Genomic DNA, 18,989 nt, shown 5'->3' on the forward strand with positions numbered 1-18,989 from the left:
AGTGAGGATTCCAGGTGTCCTCTCCTTGCCAGGGCTCTCCATTGTGGAGTTCATGTGTGGACTGGAGCAAGCCTTGGCTTCTGTTTTTCTCCTTGCTGTAGGTCATGGCACTGCATCACAGCTTTTCATCCTGGAGCTGCTCCTGGTGCCCTTCTGCTGGACACTTGTCCCTCCAAATCCCACGCCTGCACCCCAGCCCTGGTCCTGCCTTGGGGTGCACAAGAGGCAGAGGGTCAGCTGAAGTGGGACGTGGAGACAAGTCCTATTGTTTGACCCAGTTCCCTGGCAGGTATGAGCAGGGGCAAGCGCAGCCTGCTCAGGGCAGGCATCAAGGCACAGAGTGCTGAGCTGGCTGTGCTATTTGTGGCTCAGGGCTGCACTGAGGGAAATGCTCAGCATGGCCTCACTCAGTTGGGGAGTTTTGACTAAGATGGAGTGAGAATAACAGTCACAGATGCAAGAATGATGGCCAGGCTTTCACAGCTCCTCCGGGGAGCCCACAGTGCTCTGGCAGTTGTTCCTGCTGGTGTGGCACAGGGGAGAGGGAGCAAGCGTTGGCACACTGGCTGGAAGTGGAAGTGAAATCATGGCAGGCATGGAACTGCTGGGCAGTGATCAGTTTTTGGTTGGGACTTTGGCTTGCCTGGAGCCCTGCAGCACCCAAGGGGAGGGCTGAGACTATGTTGGGGCTGCTTTGGTACTGCTATGATACAAACCACCCTCTGGGAATGCTGCTGGCAGGGAGGGAGATGTGCTGTAGGGCAGCTCCTGGCCTGCAGAGCATGGAGTCCCAAAGAACTGCACTGGAGCTGGGGTCTAGCATGGGGAGCTGGTGACCGCATCCCACTCGGGGCTTCAGGGGGTGGGATGTGGAGGCTGTGGGCTCAGCTTGCCCAGAAGTCATGGGAGAGGAGCAGGCACATTCAGAGACCAAGTCCTCAGGCCTGTCTCAGAGGACCTCAGTTACCCAGTGGGGGCACCTGGTACTCTGTCACCTTGAGCCAGAGCACCCTTTGGATTTCCTCCTCCTCCCCTCCCGGCTTTGGTCCAGGACAGTGGGCGGCAGAGGCTTCACCTCAAAGAGTCCAGATGCTCTAGCTGCTGGAAGGATGTGACTCCAGCAGTAAAACCCTATTAGAGGGGCTAGGGCAAGTCACTAGTGCTACTTCCCGCAGCTGAGAGCCAGACAACAACTGTGGCTGGCCCTTTTCTTTCCTATGGAGTGAAGAAATAGAGGATGTGACTTTTGTTCAGCAGGAATGGAAGAGATCCACCTACAGCACTGAAGTCCATCTCTTCAGATCTCAAGCACTGAGCTTTGACATGTAGGTACTGGTGGCAGAACATTTCTCCTGCTCCTGATCAGGAATACCTAAGACCATTAAAGTTTTTTTTAGTCCCTTCCAGTGGTTTAGGGATCAGGCTTGCTTAGTGTGACCTGCTTTGCCCATGCCCTGGGCATTTACTGCATTTACTGAGCAGAACCAGATCTGAACCCTGGAGGATGAGACATGGTGCCGAGGAGCCACAGGTCTAGGTCTGTGATGGAGAGGATGGAGAGAGCAAGGTGATGGAGAGCACTCTCAGTAGGGCTGGAGAACATACAGCAGTTGGCCTGCCACAGAGCAGTCACTGGCGAGATGTGTTCTGGGGGCAGTGGGAGCTTTTAAAAGGGAAAATATCAGTGCCCTGTCACTCTTTTCTCCTCTAGTACTTTTCTTCATTTTTAATCCAAGCCAAATCTGTGGCCCTGGGATTGAGTCTTGCAAAGATCCGTGCACAGGAAAGCCTCCTGCAGACACTGGAAGAGGCCGAGGGGACTTTCCACTGCAAGCAAGGGAGGGTGCAGGCTAGGGGACATGCCTGGGTTGAGGGCAACATGCAGGTGGGCAGGGGAAGAGTGAGGATCAAGGAGATCAGGCTGAGCCACAGTACCTCTGGGTACAAGGTGCTGTGTGGCTGAGGCACACGAGGGGCTGCGGGGATTTCGGAAGCATATTTTGGAGGAGAGGGGTAGTTTGAGGGCACAGTGCACAGGCAGGCAGGGGTAGGGCTTGATCGCTTGCTCTCCTCCTCCCTGGTGAAGATCCGCCCCAGGCCAAGCACAGCGATTGTGAGCCCCAAGGGAGACGACTCAGCTTGACAGACTGTATCTCCCTCTGCCACGGGGCCTGGGGCACTGCGATTTCACACTCGGGCGGCCCGTCACTGCCATGCCATACGAGAGCTGGGCTCTCACTCCCACTCTGCCATGTCCTCGTCAGGAAAAGCTGCCATTGCCCCCTCCTGCCTCTCCTTCGAGTGCTTCGACACCCTGACCAAGTCGTGCATCAAGTGCTCCGACCTGTTCAAGGACAACACAAGTAAGGGGAAGAGGGCAGCTGCAGTCTGAGCTCCCCAGGGCTGGGTGGTGGTGGGTCAAGGAGGCTGGGGGCACCTCCAGGGTGGGCAAGGGGAAGGCACCTTCTCCTAAGGATGGCTATGGAGCTGGCAATGGAGGATGGAGCCTTCACCTCAAGCAGAGGGGAAGAGGGCAGCCAGTTCCAGTGAGAGGAACGTGGTGTAGGGAGAAGTCAGATGATCCACCCCAGGGTAGGGTTCACAACCTGCCCCAGGGGTGACTGTGGGAAGAGCAGGAAGCTCTCACCTGCTACCACCCAGGAATGGCAGGGAGTGGGATAAGGGTCTCATCAAGCAGGGGGACATTTTGTTGCTGGTGGTGGGTGGGTAGAAGTTAAGTGCCACACTTCTCTGCCACCCCAGCCCTCAGGCCAGCCAGACAGGTGAAAAATGCTGCTGCCCTTCTTCCTAGCTTCATCTGTCCCCTTCCTGACACTACCGGCATCTCGCCCCACAGCAGAGCCTACCCTTGCACCCACCCTGACCAGCACCTTCCTGATTTTCGGGGTCCCAGTGGTAGTGGGGCTCATCCTGGTTCTGGCTGTCCTCTGTGGCTTCCTGGCCTGCAAGGTGGGAAAGAGGAGAAGAAAGAGGAAGGCGGCGGATGAAAAGGACAAAGGTAGGGGATCTCTTCCTCTCCCTCTCACAACACCGTAAGGACCCTGGGGTATATGGGATCACTTACTGCTGGCTCCCCTGAGGCACATCCAGGCTAGCTCCTCCACCTCGACAATCACCGCCTGAGTAACAGTGACAGTGTCCTGCATTCCCTGGGAACCTATGCTTGTACCTGACTGCCAGCGTGATCCCTCCCTTTGCCGGGTCTCCCTGTGCCTTTGTTTGCTTGTACCAGCATGTACTGGCACCATCCTGAGTAGCTCTGTGAGCTCACTGGTGAGAACCCTCTGCCCCAGTAGCCAGAGGGTCATGGGTAGAGTGGGGGTTCTGGGGGCACTGGTGGACACCCAGGGATGGCTCCAGAAGCAGCTTGTCCCCATGAAGCTGCAGTGGGGGTCCTGTGTGGACCGCCCAGCTTGCTCCTTGTGCTTGGGATGCCCAGCATCCTCCAACATGCACCCCAACAACCCCTGTGGGGTGTCAGGGCCAGCCCCATTGACGGTGCAGCACTGCACAGGGTTATCTGGTGCATCAAAATTAGGAATCAAGGGGTTCAAAAGATGGGGCTGAGCCTTTCCTGGTGGGGTACTTTCAGGAGAGTAAGGCCACAGTGCTCCATGATGGTCCATTTTGTTGGGGTGGCTCTTTCCTCCCTCGGGGACTCCTACCCTGGCACTGAGTCAGCCCTGAACAATCATCTCAGAAGTGGTCTTGCCTGGCTTCACTCCTCCAAATTCCCAGGTCAGGGGGTTATGGCTCCCTGAGACCCCCATGAGGGGCTGCCTCCTGGGGATGCTGGCACCAACTACTGCCCCACCAGAAGGGTGGGTGTCCATTATGGGGCAGCTGGTCCTTGTGCTCTGGCTTGCCTGCACAGTTGTGGCAGTGCTGGATGGTGACTCAGACTGGGGGGACATTACCCAGGGCCTTTCTGTGCTGCGACAGCCCATGACGCACATTCTGAGGAAAAATACCAAAAGCGAAAGAGAAGGGAGAAATCCACCAGTGAGAGAGATCTGGCCATTGTGGAGAGTGTTGGAGGCACTACTCAGTCAGTCTCCTGTTGCATGCCCTGGTCCCCATCCCCCTCACTCCCCAAGGCTGCACCACAGTGAGCCCACTGCTGCAGCATTGGATGTGCGGAAAGTGGCAGGAGGCTTGGGGCTGGAGGCACACGCCTGCCTTCGAAGTGTGTAAACAAGTCTATTTTTAAGTGGGAGGCAGTCGGGGAGGGCAAGCTGCCATGGGCTGGGCTGTTCTGCTGCTGGCGGGGTTTAGCAAGAGGACTCAAAGTGGAAGTGCAAGTTTTGGCTTTCCCTATTGTCTTTTATGGGGGAAAATGCCCATCGGTTGTAAGCAGGAGCAACTCTGCATCAGGAGAGGTGTGGCGGGGACCTTGCAGACTCCTCCTGTTCCAGCTCCATCTTCCCCTCTAGGGATCCCAACCCTCTCCCTGGGACCTTCCTGACCCTACTTTGTGGGCCCAGTAACCCCTTTTTCTTGTCCCTTCCCAGAAAACATGGATACTGCGAGTCCCCTGCCCAGCCAGGACCCTGCCGTGCCAGAAGGAGAAGGTGCCCTGAACCCAGCCCCGTGCCTGCATCTTGATGGGAGCCTGAAGATGCCAGGTCCACCCAAGAAAGCTGGGGCAAAGCAGAGGCCATGCTGCCAGGGTGATGCTGATGGCAACATTGTTCTGCTCTCTGCCGTGTACTCCCGGCATGAGGAATGCAACCACAGCTTCCCACTGCCTGCCACTGAGCTCGGGGCCACAGCACTGGTCACCACCAAAACCACCCAGAATTGTGCCAGAGAGGAGAGAGTCTGAGGGCAAGGGGAATGGGGCTGGAGTGTTCTGGCTGATCCCTGTGGACACTGGCAGCCTGCTCCTGGGACGAACAAAGCCTTCTGCGGGTATGAAGAACCTCTGAGAACCAAGTTTTGCCTTTAGCAAGATCAGCCTTTTAAGATGACTTTTTTGTGCTGAGTCCCAAGTTACACCTGTAAATGCTGGAGGAAGACAAAGTGGATCACACTGAGTTACAGCTTCTGGCCCAGACAGCTGCCATGGCTTAACCATTGGGAGGAGGCAGAGGAGACACAGCCAGTGAGGATAGACTGTGCAGGGACTGCTGTGCCATTTGCAAGGCAGAGATCGTGCCGGGACAGGTCTCCTGCTAGATGGGCAATTCCTGGGAACATGGGGCTGCAACAGCAGAAACAGCAGGGAAAAGGAAGATGGAAAAGGAAGCAGGGAGTTACATTAGGACCAAATTCCACACTGCAGTAGCTCAATTTTTGCTACTGACCTCAATAAAAGGAGACTTGAGGTCATACGGAGCAAGGCACACCCAGCATCCACTCCATTTACAGTGCCCCGACTTCTCCACTCTGTGGCACCCAGGTCTCTTCTCTCTCTGGGCTCTCTCACACAGTGGCAGGCATCCACTGGCACTCCTGGGAACCCCCTCCACAGCCGGGTACTCTGGGGATGGGAAAAAAGTTCTCTTTCCAAGCAGCGAAGAGGGCAAAAAATCTGTCCTTGCTCTGACCTACAGTCCCTGAAGTTAGGGAGGACCAGGGGCAGGCAAGGGAGACGGCTAGTCTGGAGGAGCTCCCTGAACTTGTCATTACAGCTCCAGACAACCGTCACTTCAGCTCACTGTCGCTGCAGAAATACTATGTGTCACTTGGGATGGATGTTTCCACACTGCACAAAACCAGTCAGGGAGTGATGCAAGAGTAGGCAGGATGACTTAATTTATGTGAGTGTCCTCAAGGCTTTGCCTGGTGCTGGCCAGCGTTGCTGATCCCAGGCATTTGCTCGTAGATGGGTTTCTTCACCCGCCTTTAAGTGGCTTTACTGCGCAGGAAGAGCTCTGCTTGGGAAATGAACTCGTTAGTGTGGGATTGCTTATTCTGAGTAATTACAGCAGCTGATCCCCCTTGGCTCTGGGTTGAACAGAGACTGGGTTGGGTCAGAAGCCCCTGGAGAAGGTGATGAGTCACTTAGAAGTGCTTTGTAGGGGTTATTTACGTGAAGCACAATTTCTGGGTTTGCTCTTCATTAGGTGAGGTGGCTTCCTCCTCCAGGAGGCTTTGGACACTGAACAGAGCTGGCCAAGCAAGGTGTGAGGGCACTGACACCAGGCACTAATGGGCCACCGAGTGCCACAGTTCCCAGCAGAGTCACCTGGAGGCACTGTATTGAGGGGATGTCCCTCTGATGATGGGAAGGTGACTCGCCCCTTCAAGCCTGAGTTCTCTCTGGAGATGCAGGACAGATGCTACTGTTGAAGGACGACCACCTCTCTTCTTCCCTGCCTGTGGCACTGGAGCCAGACTCATGGCATCTGTCCCATAAGGGCAATCACAGGCCACGTGTGTGCCAAGGCCAAAATTCCTCACCGCAACTCCTCTCCCAGACCTTAACACACTGGCAGAGATGAACCCTCATCTGGCTGAGGCTCCGCATGATCCAGGATGGGATGGGGCTGAGGATGGTGGCAGAGGGGGTCCATGTGCTCAGTGACTGTCCCCTGGGGCTCCAGACACCAGTGGCAGAAACTGTGGAGGCTCGAGGGCTGGGGTCCCAGTTACCCACAATAGCCATGCTGCCCATTGCAGAAAGGGTGTTCCCACAGCATCTCATCCTCATGCTCCACACCCAACCCTGTGAAGTAACTCCAGACAATCTTTGTGCATCTGGAGTGGGGAAATGAGCCGAAACCAGGTCGGGGGATGTTTTGTCACTAGAAGAAGGACTGCTTGTGGGAGACAGAGCAACCTGTTTCATGGGAGATGGGGGCGAGAGGGAAATGGAGCAGAACTGTCAGGAGCCTCCTCCACTTCCCACCCAGTGACAGTGGCAGCCCAGCCCTGTGGATATGCTGCTCACCCCAGATGATCTGGAAATTTGTAAAAGAAACACTCATACAAATCCTATTGAAAAAGCCCCTCTTGCTGCTCAGGTAAGGACTTCTGCTCTCATTTCTGCTGGAGCTTAAGCCAGGCATCTCCCTTTATGGGACTCCACCAGCATTTGCAGCGTGCACAGTGGCAATTGATCCACACTGTATTCCTCAACCAGTTACTGCCCCTTGGATCCCCTCTCTGTTATGGCATGTGAGGTGTCCACCCCACATAGTGTCTGCCTGACTGCTGTGTTGGGGCAGTGCTCCCCTTCTGCCCAATCTGCCTGGGAGGGATTTGTAACCTGCTCTGTGTGTTTCTCCATCCTTATGTACAGGGCAAAGGGTTGTCCCTCTTGTTTGCATGGAGAGCCAAGGGAATAGAGATTAAAAATATGGTTGTGAAAATTAAAGCATAAAGTGAACCCATTGTCAATGCATGTTCAGAGATCTGAATGGGGTCCCCATTTTCCTGGCTTTAGGGGTCTCCAGCATGATGGTCCTTGGGGTAGAGCAGGGCTTTGAGCCAGAGAGGCTCCCCTGGCAGTGGCTTTATCAGCTCATTCCCTATACATGGCCATGTGCATGGCCAGGAACCAGCCAAGCCTGGCCACCTGCATCTCCCCACAGCCATGCCAGGAGCTGGCCATTAGGACGAGGACTGGGGAAAGGATTTTTTTTTGTTTTGGTTTTGTTTGGTTTCTTTTTTTTGTTCCTTTTTTTTTTTCTTTTTATTTTTTTTTTTTAATGTGGAGGGGAGGTGTTGCCTGTCTTTGACTTTCCACAGCAGTTTCTCACTTCCCCCTGTGAGGCAGGAGCTGTGCTTCCTCCCCAGCCTGGCACCCACCCCACTGCCCGCACGACTGCCTAGAAAGGCTGGTGAAGCTGGGCTTCACTTGGCTGCAGGGGCGCAGGGTTTCAGAGAGAGCCAGGGGAAAGTCTGAGGAAATCCCTGGGCAAGAGAAAGCAGTTGAGGCTAAAACCCTCCTCGCTGCAAAATCACCTCAGTATCTCCTTAGACATTTCAACTCCACTGACCCCATTTTGGTGGAGGTCATAAGCCTATCTGAGCTCCTGCAAGTCTCACCAACAAAGCTGGTGGTAAAGGAAAGAAGCCTTGGGGTCTCTAGGGATGTGGGTTTGTTTTCATTCTTGGTTCTAGAGGCAGGAACCAGCTGGCCAGTGTGAGGAGAGGGGACACCTGGCCAAGGGTCTTCTGCAGTCAAGTCTGCCAAACCGTTCTCAATCCCACAGGCTCCCCAGACTCCAAAGAGCTCAGCTTTCCTCCCTCACTTTCTCCTGTCCACTCCCATTACTGCTTCACCCACCAGTTCAGTCTCCTGATAGTTCACCCCCAGGACCAACTACTCCAGCCTAAATCACCCCCCAGACCCCTGCAGACCCAGCTTGCCCCTCCATGGGCTTTCTGTGGATGCTGGGCCTTGACAGCAGGCAGGGAAAATGGGCACCATATCATCCCATACATGAAGTAATATCCCACAGGGTCCATCTGTCTCTGGGTGCAGCCTCTGATCCCCCACTTGCTGCACCCCCACCCCATTGTCTGCTTGCAGGGCATGGATCTCATCCCATCCCGCAGGAACCTTTCCCATCGCTCACTTCCCAGTACCAGCCATGGCATGGGGACACGTGGGTGCCCCTGCAGTCCTCGGGGGACACCCGTGGGAGGCTGTGGGAGGCGAAGAGAGGTCAGCAGTCCCGGGGCGGCTGCCACGAGGTGGCACTGACATCACACACCGGCGCGGGGAGTGGCACGGCAGGACCAGTGCCCCAAGGTAGCCGGGGGGACCAGGGAGAGCCAGGCAGGTTCGTAGCCAGCCCCACTTGGGCCAGACGGAAGGGTGACAGCTGGGTCTGACTCTGTCCAACCACACAGCACATCACCATGGCTTCTGGGCTGCCCAGGAGAAATGGGTACTGGTGGCTGGACACCTGTGGGCAGAGCAGGCATGGGGTGGTGCGGCAGCCAGAGGCACGGAGAGCTGCTGCTCCATCCAACAGCACTGAGCACCTCGACCATCATCCTGCTCCCCGAGCAGCCCGTTCCCAGTGGTGTCAGGTCTCCCTGGGCATTCTCCAGGACACAGACCTGCCAGCCAGCACCGCCCTTCTCCATCTCCTCCCTGTCAGCCTCTACCAAAAAGGAAAATACTGTGCTACCCACCAAGCTCCCCAGGTGGAAAAGGCCCAGGGCGGGAGGGAAGGGGCTGGCCAGCTCCCTGTGCGATGCTGTCAGGGGACCACAGCCTTCCTGATGCTGCTCATCAGCATCCCTCCCTAATTGCTACCCAGTGCCTAATGACAGTAATTAGGAAGAGCGAAGCTGCCTGGGGACTGGAAGCGCTGACGGAGTTGGGGGAGACAGATGGTGCTCGCACTTAAAGAAAGATTAAAAAAAAAACAACAAAAAAATTCCACTCAGCTTCGATCAGCCTTCTTTTCCTTTGCTTAGTGTCAGGATCAGTTCGGTCCACAGGCACACCAGGGAGATGCTGAGGTGTTGTACTGGTCATTTTCAAACACAGGATCTGCACACACACACAACCCACAGCATCTCCGGTGTTTCAGAGTGCCGAGGGCGCTCTGGGAGGGGGCACAGTGCCTGCCCGGGTACCTGGCACCGAGGGGGTTTCCTCGCTGGCTTTGTGGGCTGATGCTTTCCCCTGGGGCCACCCCCACAGCTCCCTGCTTTGCTGCCTCTGATCACTGAGCAGTTTCCCCAGGGTGAAAGGTGAGGGAACAGCCCAAAAGCACCTGAGGGTCTGTGGTGAGAAGACAGAAGCTCTCCCAGCAGAAAGAGCTGGCCAAGGGACAGCCCCACATTCTCCCCATCATTGTGAAGACACCACAATGGGTTTGCCAGGGAACCCCCGAAACTGGACCAGGGGGACCAGAGCAGTTGGACAGGGACTGCAATGCACTCAGCTTCACCTCTCTGGAGAAACCCCATGTGCAGAAAACCCTCTCTAAACCCTTTCACACAGCCCCTTCCCTGAACCCTGGGGTGATGCCTCCAGCCTCCAGAGTTACCTGCCACACTGCAGGTGCACCTGGGTGGGGAGAGGACATTGGAGTGTGAGGGAAACCCCCTTCAGGCCCCTTAGCAACTGTCCCAAATGCTCTCAATGTGCTCAGACTTTTGTCCTCCATAGCACCCTGGGGATGCAGGGGCAGGGATATGCTAGGCAGGGAGGATGCTCAGCCTCATGGAGAAGGATGCTCAGCCCTGTTCTATGGCATCAACCTGGCCCTGTTCAGGGGCTGCTCCAAGAAAAGGCCCCAAGGCAGGCATAGGGCAAACCTGCACATCCCCTGGGCTTTGGGGGGGAGGGGGGGGGGCATAACTTCTCCCTCTCCCACAGCAAGTGGGGTCATTTTAAACCCATTCTTCATTCTGGTCGCAGCTAGTGAGGCGAGTAGAACCTTGCCGAGTGACACAAACCTCATGTGACACCTGAAGTGATTGGTGGTGACAGGCAGATTGTGCAGGGAGAGCCTCTGTGCTCCTTCAGAGGTGCCGCTGTGACAAGGGACTGACCCCCCCCAACCCCCAGGGACACCTCCAAGGAATGTAGAGCTCTCCTCCTGCTGGGAAGCTGGCATTCCCAAAGAGCTGTAGAAGTGGACACAGGATGTGGAAGACCCCCAAAAGTAAGGGTCCACTTTTGGACCCCCCCAAAAGGATCATCTGGGCAGCAAGGTGGTTCGTGCCAGAGCTAGAGCACATGGCACAGGCTGCCCTGCTCCAAGCTGCATTGCATCCTCCTCTCTCTCTCCCGCTTTGTTATTTCCTCTTTTTTCCCTCTTTTTCTGAGCATGGGGCTGAGATGAGAGCCCAGGGTGCAGCCAGAGGGGTGCAGAGGGAGGAGGACACCAGCAGTGGGGTGCTGTGGGGATGGAGCCCCATGTCCTTCATCTGCTGTCTCCAGTGTAGGCTGGCCGCAGCTCACTGGCTGCTGACAGGAGCTATTCTGAGCTTGGATCAATGGGCAAACACGGGGGTTTGGGTGACAGCCACGGGAGGCACACTGGGAGGAGGGCTGCAAGCAGGGAGGAGCAGGTGGGATTTTTCAGGAGATTCCCCCATCTTCCCCCCCCCTTCCCCGCTGTCCTGTAAGGTTTCAATGATGCAGATGTCTTTCTCATTTCCTTCCCTACGGGGGTTGCAGTCTGACTGGGTCCCGCTACCCAGATGTCGCTTCCTGATTTGAGAAGTGCCGGCATTTTGTGGAGTGGCAAAACTCCAGGATGAAGGCACCTGCAGCCAAAAACTGTAGCCAAGACTGAGCTCAGGATGGCAATTTAAATAGGGTTTACAGTGGGGGTGACACAAAAAGGATCATCTTCCTCCTCCGCCAAAAATAATTGCCATTCTTATTCTGTGACAATAATAATATTTGGTAAGGCTGCTGATTCTTTGTGAAGTGAGGATAATTTTAAAGCTTGTGATTTAAATGCAGCACTGCAAAAGTTTTTGGATAATAAAAAAAAAATTAATGCTGTTTTCCTTAAGTAAAAGGTTTGCCTTCTCCATTAGCATCCCCAGTGATGTCTGACAGTTTACCATTAGCAAATTTGCAGATGACACTGAGTTGGAGGGGAGTGTCGATCTGCTGGAAGGTAGGAGGACTCTGCAGAGGGACCTGAACAAACTGGATAGAGGGACTGAATCCAACAATATGAGGTTTAACAAGACCAAGTGCTGGGTCCTGAACTTTGGCCACAACAATCCCCTGAGTGCTACAGGTTGGGGATGGAATGGCTGGATAGCAGCCAGGCAGAAAGGGACCTAGGGGTACTGACTGACAGCTGGTTGAACATGAGCCAGCATGTGCCCAGGTGGCCAAGAAGGCCAATGGCATCCTGGCCTATGTCAGGAATAGTGTGGCCAGCAGGACCAGGGAAGTGATTCTTCCCCTGTTCTTGGCACTGGTTAGGCCATAGCTTGAGTCCTGTGTCCAGTTCTGGGCCACTTAATTTGGAAAGGATACTGAGGTGCTGGAGAGTGTCCAGAGAAGGGCAATGAAGCTGGTGAAGGGGCTGGAGTACAAGTCCTGTGAGGAGCAGCTGAGGGAGCTGGGGGTGTTTAGCCTAGAGAGAAGGCTGCTCAGGGGTGATCTAATCACTCTCTGCAACTCCCTAAAAGGAGGCTGTAGCCAGGTGGGGGCGAATCGCTTCTCCCAGGCAACCAGTGACAGGAAGTCTTAAGCTTCACCAGAGGAAGTTTAGGTTGGACATTAGGAAGAAGCTCTTCACAAAAAGGGTAATTGGGCATTGGGATGGGGTGCCCAGGGAGGTAGTGGAGTCACTGTCCCTGGAGGTGTTTAAGAAGACTGGACATGGCATTCAGTGCCATGGTCTGGTTGACAAGGTGAAGTTAGGTTGGACTCGATGATCTCAAAGGTCTTTTCCAACCTAATTGATTCAGTGATTCTGTGACAAAGACCTCAACCCTCACAGAGGGGATCCAGTCTCCTTCCCTGGAGAAGAATGAGCACAAGAGGGATGACTGCAACTGGTCGCCCTTGCTGGTCCCTCATGGCCCCCACTGCCCTCCCTTGAGGGTGGTCCTAGCTTATTTGCAGTGTGAGCTGATAAAAGCTCTAAATGAGAGGGAGCATCATTTTGACACCAGACAGTCCCATCATGGATAGTCAGAAAGAACTGGAGCAGTGGATTGGGATGAGGGGGAAGGAGAGACCTGTTAAGTCCCTCCTCAGCCCCCCTCAGAGGCACAGCCACAACCCCTCCCACCCCCTTAATACCCTCCTGACAAATTCCCTTTTGTCTTTGTTTCTGTCCCTCACCACTAATATCAAAATTAAATCTATAAATGCTGCTGGGGTGACACATTTCCCAGTGTATTCCCAGGAGTGGTCTCTCTGGGTTTCTGGTTTGCTATTCAGCTCCTAAATTATTTATCTCTGCAAGGGAACAGGAAAATAAACTCAGCGAAGCAAACTTCATGCCCTGTAGTGACACTGTGAGTTATTAAAAAATATAATAAAAATTCCCCAGTGAGTCATTTAAGATGCACTTAAGCAGCTCCAACCACAGAGACGATAGTCATGACTAACTGTTTACAGCCAGCATTGGCTGGGGAGGGCCAGTGGTAGGAGAGAATTTGGATTCCCTCGTGGCATTTCCCAACAGGGATGTTTGGGGGGAACCCTACTGGTGGAGGGTAAACACAAAATGTCCTCATTTACGGTTTAGGGTGGCTGTGGGGTAATTGCAAGCTCCCTGTAAGCTGCATATGTTCTGGGGTGGTGGAATGAGGTGATGCAGGGGATGTGGGAAGTTACAGAAACTGTGACAGGATGCAGGGGGTGAAAGAATGCAGGAGTATTTGAGGTATGCAGAGGGATGCAGAGGCATGTGGGGGATGTGGTAGAAGGTGGGGAATGTCATAGGAGGTGAGGGATGCAGAGCACACGGGAATACAGTAGATGCAGGGATGAAGAAGATAGAGGGAAGTGGGAGGATGCAGGGGGTGTAGAGAGATGTCCATCTGCATGGGCAGATTGTGCCATAGGGCTGCTGGGAACCCTTTGCCCCAGCACTCCCCTGCCCACCTGAGCCCCATTCCAGCTCTGATGCTGAATGGCCACAGGAGCAGCAGTGAAAGAGCCCCCTAAACACCACCTCCCTGTGAGAGTAAGTGTCCCCTGCAGCCAAAGGAGCACTGATCCCATGCTCAGGAAAGACCCCCTTGACCTCTCCACCTGCTGCCTCTCACATCATGGCCAATCCCCTCTGCTCCCTCAGCCGCAGGGACCTGCCGGGGCACATCCAGTTTTCCTGCTCCTGGCCCAGAGAGTGGCAGTGGCAATGCAGGAGATTGTTAAAGACTGTGCAGGGAGCATGCACAGCCCAGCATGGATGGGCTCCAGTAGAGAGAAACTGTGAGGGAACTACTGGCCTGAGGGGTGTTAAAAGGAGTTCATCTTTAGCTCATGCCTTGCTTTCAGCCCAAATCCAGAGCCATCCGCAGCTGAATTGTGACGTACTTTGAACTCAGGTTTATGTGCGCTGTCACGGGCAGCGTTGAAGCCTGTCTTGCTTCAAGGGATTCTGTCATCCAGCTTCCACTCATGAAGCCCAACAAAGAGGGTGGATCCATGCGGACCCCTGCTGTTCCCCCTCTGCCCAGGAGCCTGCGTGCGGCAAGCGCTCACTTGGGCAGCGCTTAACCCCTCGCTCTGCTGCCCCCGCAGCCCGGCGCGGCCAACTCGCTGCTCTCCTTGCATGCCGCTGGCACACCGGGCTCTGCTTCAGCTTGAACGCCGGGAAAAGCAAAGGGCATAATTTTAGGAGAAGCGTGTGAAATGTGTTCTGGCAGATCAGCCGAAGAGCTCTCCAGCGCAAGGAAAGCATTAACATTTGCAAAAGGTCCTTGCGACAAAGCAAGAAATTCCCAGCAGGCAAATCCAGATGTGGGGATGTACAAACCCTGGGATGCAGACAGGGATGGGACGGGTCCACTGGTTTGGGAATGGTTCAGGAGTGTCTTGGGAAAGAAATGTTCCTGGGCAGGAATGTTACACTGCAGGGATGAAATGGTGGAGACAATCGGAGTGGGAGGGACCACTTGCTCCTGGCTGGGATTGACAGCATGCAGAGGTGCAAGGGGATGGATTTAGGCTTGGTTGGGACAGGATCTCCCCTGGGTCTGAGCTCCTTTTCTCCATCAGCCCCTCTCCCCCACATGATGGATTTGCAGAGAAAGGATGGGAAAAAAACCCTGAAGCCTGCAGCCTGTGATTCATCCTTACTATATTTGCACATATTATTAGAAAGACGAAAATATAGCCAGAGCTGGAATTACAGATTTAGTAAGCAGGACTGCCTATTTCAGCATATACTGCTTCTCCCAATGACTCTAACTCTCCAGGAGACCAATTTACACCCTCACTAGCATTAAGGCATTGCCCTGAACAGTCTACTTATTTATCTGGGTGGATATACTCAGCAAGCAAGTCCTTCAGGGACAGCAATGTTTGGGTTCTGGTGCTGCCCACTCAGCATGCTGTGCAACTGGCTGGTGCCCATAAACCTCTGTCGCAACACTCAGTCTCCTGCTAATGCTCACCCAGATTTTGGGGATATATCAGTCCATAAAAGCCACAGGCAAAAGAGACCTGTTTGCTTGCTGCTTTGCAAGCCTTCTCCATCCCTGAAAGGGAGTTTAGGATGAGTGAAGAGGGAGAGACCCAGAGCTTGCCAACTTCTTGCTGTAACTCACCCCAAGCTCCAATATTTTTGTGAACAAATTATTAGCAAACCCCACAAGTGCCTTCTCTGTGAACCCACAGGTCTCGGTAACCACGCTTGGTCCACACCAAACCTTGTCCCCATGCCTGACCAGTGGCCTTTGTGCCCACCAGGTACAGAAAATGGCTGATGCCTCCCTGTGACACCTCTCTGTGGTATCCCATGTGAGGAGACCTGGTGTCCTCTGTGAACCTGGCCACAACACTCTCCTGCAGAGGTTCTTCTTCCTCCCTTAACTGCTAGATGCAGTCAGGTGCATGGGGTTTCTTCTGTAGTCCACTTGCTTGGTTTAAGAACTTTTGGTTTGCTTAGAAATCAGGTTCATTCAATATTTTACTGCCTGCAAAAGATGTATTTAAAGGTTTAATAAAGCAGCAGGCAGCATCTGTGACCTGAAGAAGACAAAATACCAGGTACCAGCTGTGGTTGCTGGTCTCCAGCATCTTGCTAGCAAAGCAACTGTGTGCTGAGCCCTCTCCAAGTGCAAAAACTTCCAGGTATGCCAGTGTGGAGGGGCCAGGAAGGCAGCACCAGATGCCTGCTACCAACCCAGAAAATCATGTGTGTTTTCCCATGAGATGGCAATGCAGTGTCTGGAGCAGCTCAGGCCAGGGAGGTGAGGAGGACTCCAGGATCTGTGCTCGCTGGCTGCAGTGGGACGTAGCCCCACAGGGATGTGACCCCAACAGGGTGAGCAGTGCAGTGGCACAGATGTTTGAGCAGCAGTGCAGTGACCTGCATGGCTGAGGTTTGCAGGGAAGATTTCCTTGTGTGATGTTTTCCTCCTTTTGCTGGAAGTAAGGGAGAGCCTCTGCATTTGTTTTGTTTGGCTTTTTTTTGTGTTTTTTTTTTTTTTTCTGATTGCTTCAGCCCCAAGGAAGGAAAGGGAGGTTGCAAGGGAGCCAAATCTTGGGATGGTGTGTGACAGGAAGCTCTGAGCAGAGGAGACCCCATTGCGGTTGTGTTTGCTGTGAGAGACGCTGGAGACTCCACTTTCAGGATTGCAAAATGCTGCGTGACCCCAGCCACTCACCAGAGAGGTGATGGCACCCCTATTTCTGTCCCTGGCCTCCTAGTGAACATGTGGGAGGTATTTTTATCCTCCTGCCAGCTCCCTTAGTCACCGGTGCTTGCTTTAAATGGGTCAACAGGGAATAAAGATGCAGCAGCCCTTGCTCCCTCGCTGTCTATCTTGGAGCACATTTACTGGCAGCACTGACTCTTCCTCCTCTTGCACTCCATCCTGGCCAGGTGCTGTTGGACGCCCAGGAGAGAACTCTCTGACCCAGCTGCAAGAGTTGCTGCATGTCAGGACAACAAAGGCTGTCACCTGGGACAGTGGGAAGGAAGGAGGCTGCCCTGACGATGGCAGAGGCAGGGTTTTAGGGTGGATGGATGTGAAGGGGAAAGGGGCAGCAGGGAAACTGCATCCATCTCACACACTCCAGGTGCATGGGTACAGGATGGCAAGGATGGCTCTGGGCATTGGGGGCAGGTATGGCCCGTCTGAGCCATTGGGGGAAGGAGATGAGGTTAACTAGGAGAGTCTGTAAGGTTTGCATTGCCTGCCAGCAAGGTCACAGAGTGGATGTAATACACAATGGCATCATTTGACATGAATGACCCCAAAACAGTGGTGATCTTCCTAGACAGTGCCACTCACTGCCATGACTCCCAGTGCTCACTGCCTCACACATCTGTGCACCTTGCAAACATGGTGCCAGCACCATATTTCACAAACTTGCATTTGGTGACCATCCTGGGAACTGCAGCAAACCTCTGCCTGAGCACTCCCCTGGCTCAAGCCCCACTGCCCTGGTGCAGCCCAGCTGATTCTATAAGCAGTGATCCCTCTTCCAGCAGCAATGCTAGCTTATCACCATTTAAACCATTTTAAACTCTTTGTTCTTGAAGGGTGACAAGAGAGCTTCACATCTGCTCCCGTCTGGCGTTTCAAGGGTGAGATTTCCACTGCAGTCGCCTTTGTGGCCAACACCCGCCTTAGAGGGGACAGCATTCAACTCCAAGGTGACCTCAAGAGCTGAGCATGGGGTGAGTGCAGCACCCAGGGAGATCTGGGCCTAATCCTTGTGACATCTTATACCCAGAGAGAGAGAAAAACAGCAGGAGACAAGCTGGGTGCAGGGAGGAGGGGGTAGAGGGGGCAATGGCTGACAGAACCAGGCAGTTGCCTCCATCACATTTAAGGGAGTTCGTTTTCCTCCTGTCTCCTCAGATCTGTCCTCCTGCTGCGCTTGCACAGAGCCACGCGGCTTGGCTGCCCTGGGGAAGAGGCAAAGGGAGGGAGACCAGCTCATCGGGAGATGTCCCAGAGAGGAGCCACAGCTCCAGGCACACTGTGCAGAGGGGAATGCACACCCTGGTGTGAGCCAGATGGAGAGTGAGGGCTGGCAGCCTCCCTGGGACCCCCACCACATGCAGGGGGAGTGGGATGGGTGCCAGCAGCCCACCATTCCCACTCCACTAGCAAAGCATCTTTGCTGCAGGAGGAGACTGCAAAATCCTCCCAGGACACCAGCAGCTCTCTCAGGGGACCCTGGCACAGTGTTACCCTCAGGCACCTCAGGGCAGGAGCCAGGGCTGCAGAAAGCCAAAAAGTGGCATAAAGATGGTGAGAGTAGAACAAAAAGAAGGAGGAGAGTGAAGTTTGGGGACTTTTCTTATTTAATCTCTAGCTCCTCAGCCTCTAGGCTACACTTGTTTTACCTTTTCAAGTCTTTTCTCTGTGAGAAGGAAAGAAACCCACACCTTGCTGATGAAGGCAGAGCCCCACGGGCACTTGTGTGGGTGGGGAACCTTGCAGGGCTTTTGGAACTCCAGCCCCTTTGATTTCTAAAGCCACAGAGCCTGCCTGGCAGGTCAGGGAGGGGAAAGTGGCAAGAGACTGGCAGTGAGGGCAGCATGGCTTGCAGTGGCATCCATCCCCTGAGGTAAAGCTGGTACAACGGGGAAATGTCTCTGGCGATGATGTGGAAGACAGCAGAAGGGCCATTCAGGTGTTGCTAATTTTTAAGATTGAGCCTTTTTTGTCTTTGCAATTCGGTTGCTCAGCAAAGCATGACATTTCCCTGCCGCCACCAACCCGACCACCTCTTCTCCCACTGGACCTGCTGCCTGATGAGGGCAGGCTGGTGGTGGCCACTGTCACCAGAGAGCCAGCAAGCTCCTATTCAGGGCTGAAGGACAATCTGGAAATGTGAGCTAAACATCTAAATGTGAGATCAATACTAAAACATCCCCTGCCCCTCCAAAGAGCCACTTGGTATGTCTGATGCACATACCACTTTCACACTGCAGGATGGTACAATTATCTGGGCTTTTCTCCTCCTGAAGTGCTGGAAATACTTTAGCTAGAGCAGCCTTGAGCTGCCAGTCTTCCCCATGAAACAGGGGATCCAACCTTCACTCAAGAGGGTCAAATTGGGGCATGAGAATTCCCACATTTGCAAACCTTTTTCACTCTGTATCCTTCATGCCTCCCAAAATCAGAGGCACAGGGTCTAGTCTCAGTCTCCTAGATGTCACGGGAGCAGAAATGAGGAGATGCTTCTGGCCATGCTGTGCTCAGTGACACACCTGTGCCAATGTGGCATCTCTGGGGCAGGCTGGGCAGCAGCTTCCTAAACCAGCTTGGTTTCTGCCCAGGGTGTGGTTCCCTCTTCCCATGCCCCAGGCAGGACCCAGGGGAAGAGACCCTCTGGCCAAGCTCTTCTCCCAGCTCCCAGCTCAGTGCATAGCTCTCCT

At 54.2% G+C, this 18,989-nt stretch overlaps 1 protein-coding gene and 1 long non-coding RNA gene across 4 annotated transcripts in view; one reads left to right on the plus strand and one right to left on the minus strand.

Annotated features, from left to right (window-relative positions):
- The window catches only part of LOC146443697 (uncharacterized), a 44,850-nt gene that overhangs the window by 8,430 nt on the left and 17,431 nt on the right, over positions 1 to 18,989 (minus strand). The window lies entirely within an intron of this gene.
- Positions 1,963 to 7,369, plus strand: TNFRSF13C (TNF receptor superfamily member 13C). Of its 3 annotated transcripts, none has more exons than XM_085048479.1 (3): positions 1,963 to 2,363; positions 2,813 to 3,019; positions 4,533 to 7,369. In XM_085048479.1, the coding sequence occupies exons 1-3, from the start codon at positions 2,252 to 2,254 to the stop codon at positions 4,844 to 4,846; spliced, it is 633 nt and encodes a 210-aa protein (XP_084904605.1). In that variant the 5' UTR covers positions 1,963 to 2,251; the 3' UTR covers positions 4,847 to 7,369. The 3 variants fall into 3 exon arrangements, with proteins under 3 accessions (XP_084904605.1, XP_084904620.1, XP_084904614.1); XM_085048494.1 differs by having other exon boundaries at positions 2,003 to 2,363; positions 2,861 to 3,019; XM_085048488.1 differs by having other exon boundaries at positions 2,033 to 2,363; positions 2,858 to 3,019.

Source organism: Lichenostomus cassidix, chromosome 1Aa, assembly GCF_008360975.1.
Source record: "Lichenostomus cassidix isolate B80296 chromosome 1Aa, HeHo_3.0, whole genome shotgun sequence".
Classification (NCBI taxonomy): Eukaryota; Metazoa; Chordata; class Aves; order Passeriformes; family Meliphagidae; genus Lichenostomus; species Lichenostomus cassidix.

Bases quoted from the DNA above. Each gene is read 5' to 3' on its own strand.
- TNFRSF13C (XM_085048479.1), top strand. From the start codon at position 2,252: ATGTCCTCGTCAGGAAAAGCTGCCATTGCCCCCTCCTGCCTCTCCTTC. The intron at 2,364-2,812 runs GTAAGGGGAAGA...CCTTCTTCCTAG, and splicing joins CCTGTTCAAGGACAACACAA to CTTCATCTGTCCCCTTCCTG. The intron at 3,020-4,532 runs GTAGGGGATCTC...GTCCCTTCCCAG, and splicing joins GGCGGATGAAAAGGACAAAG to AAAACATGGATACTGCGAGT.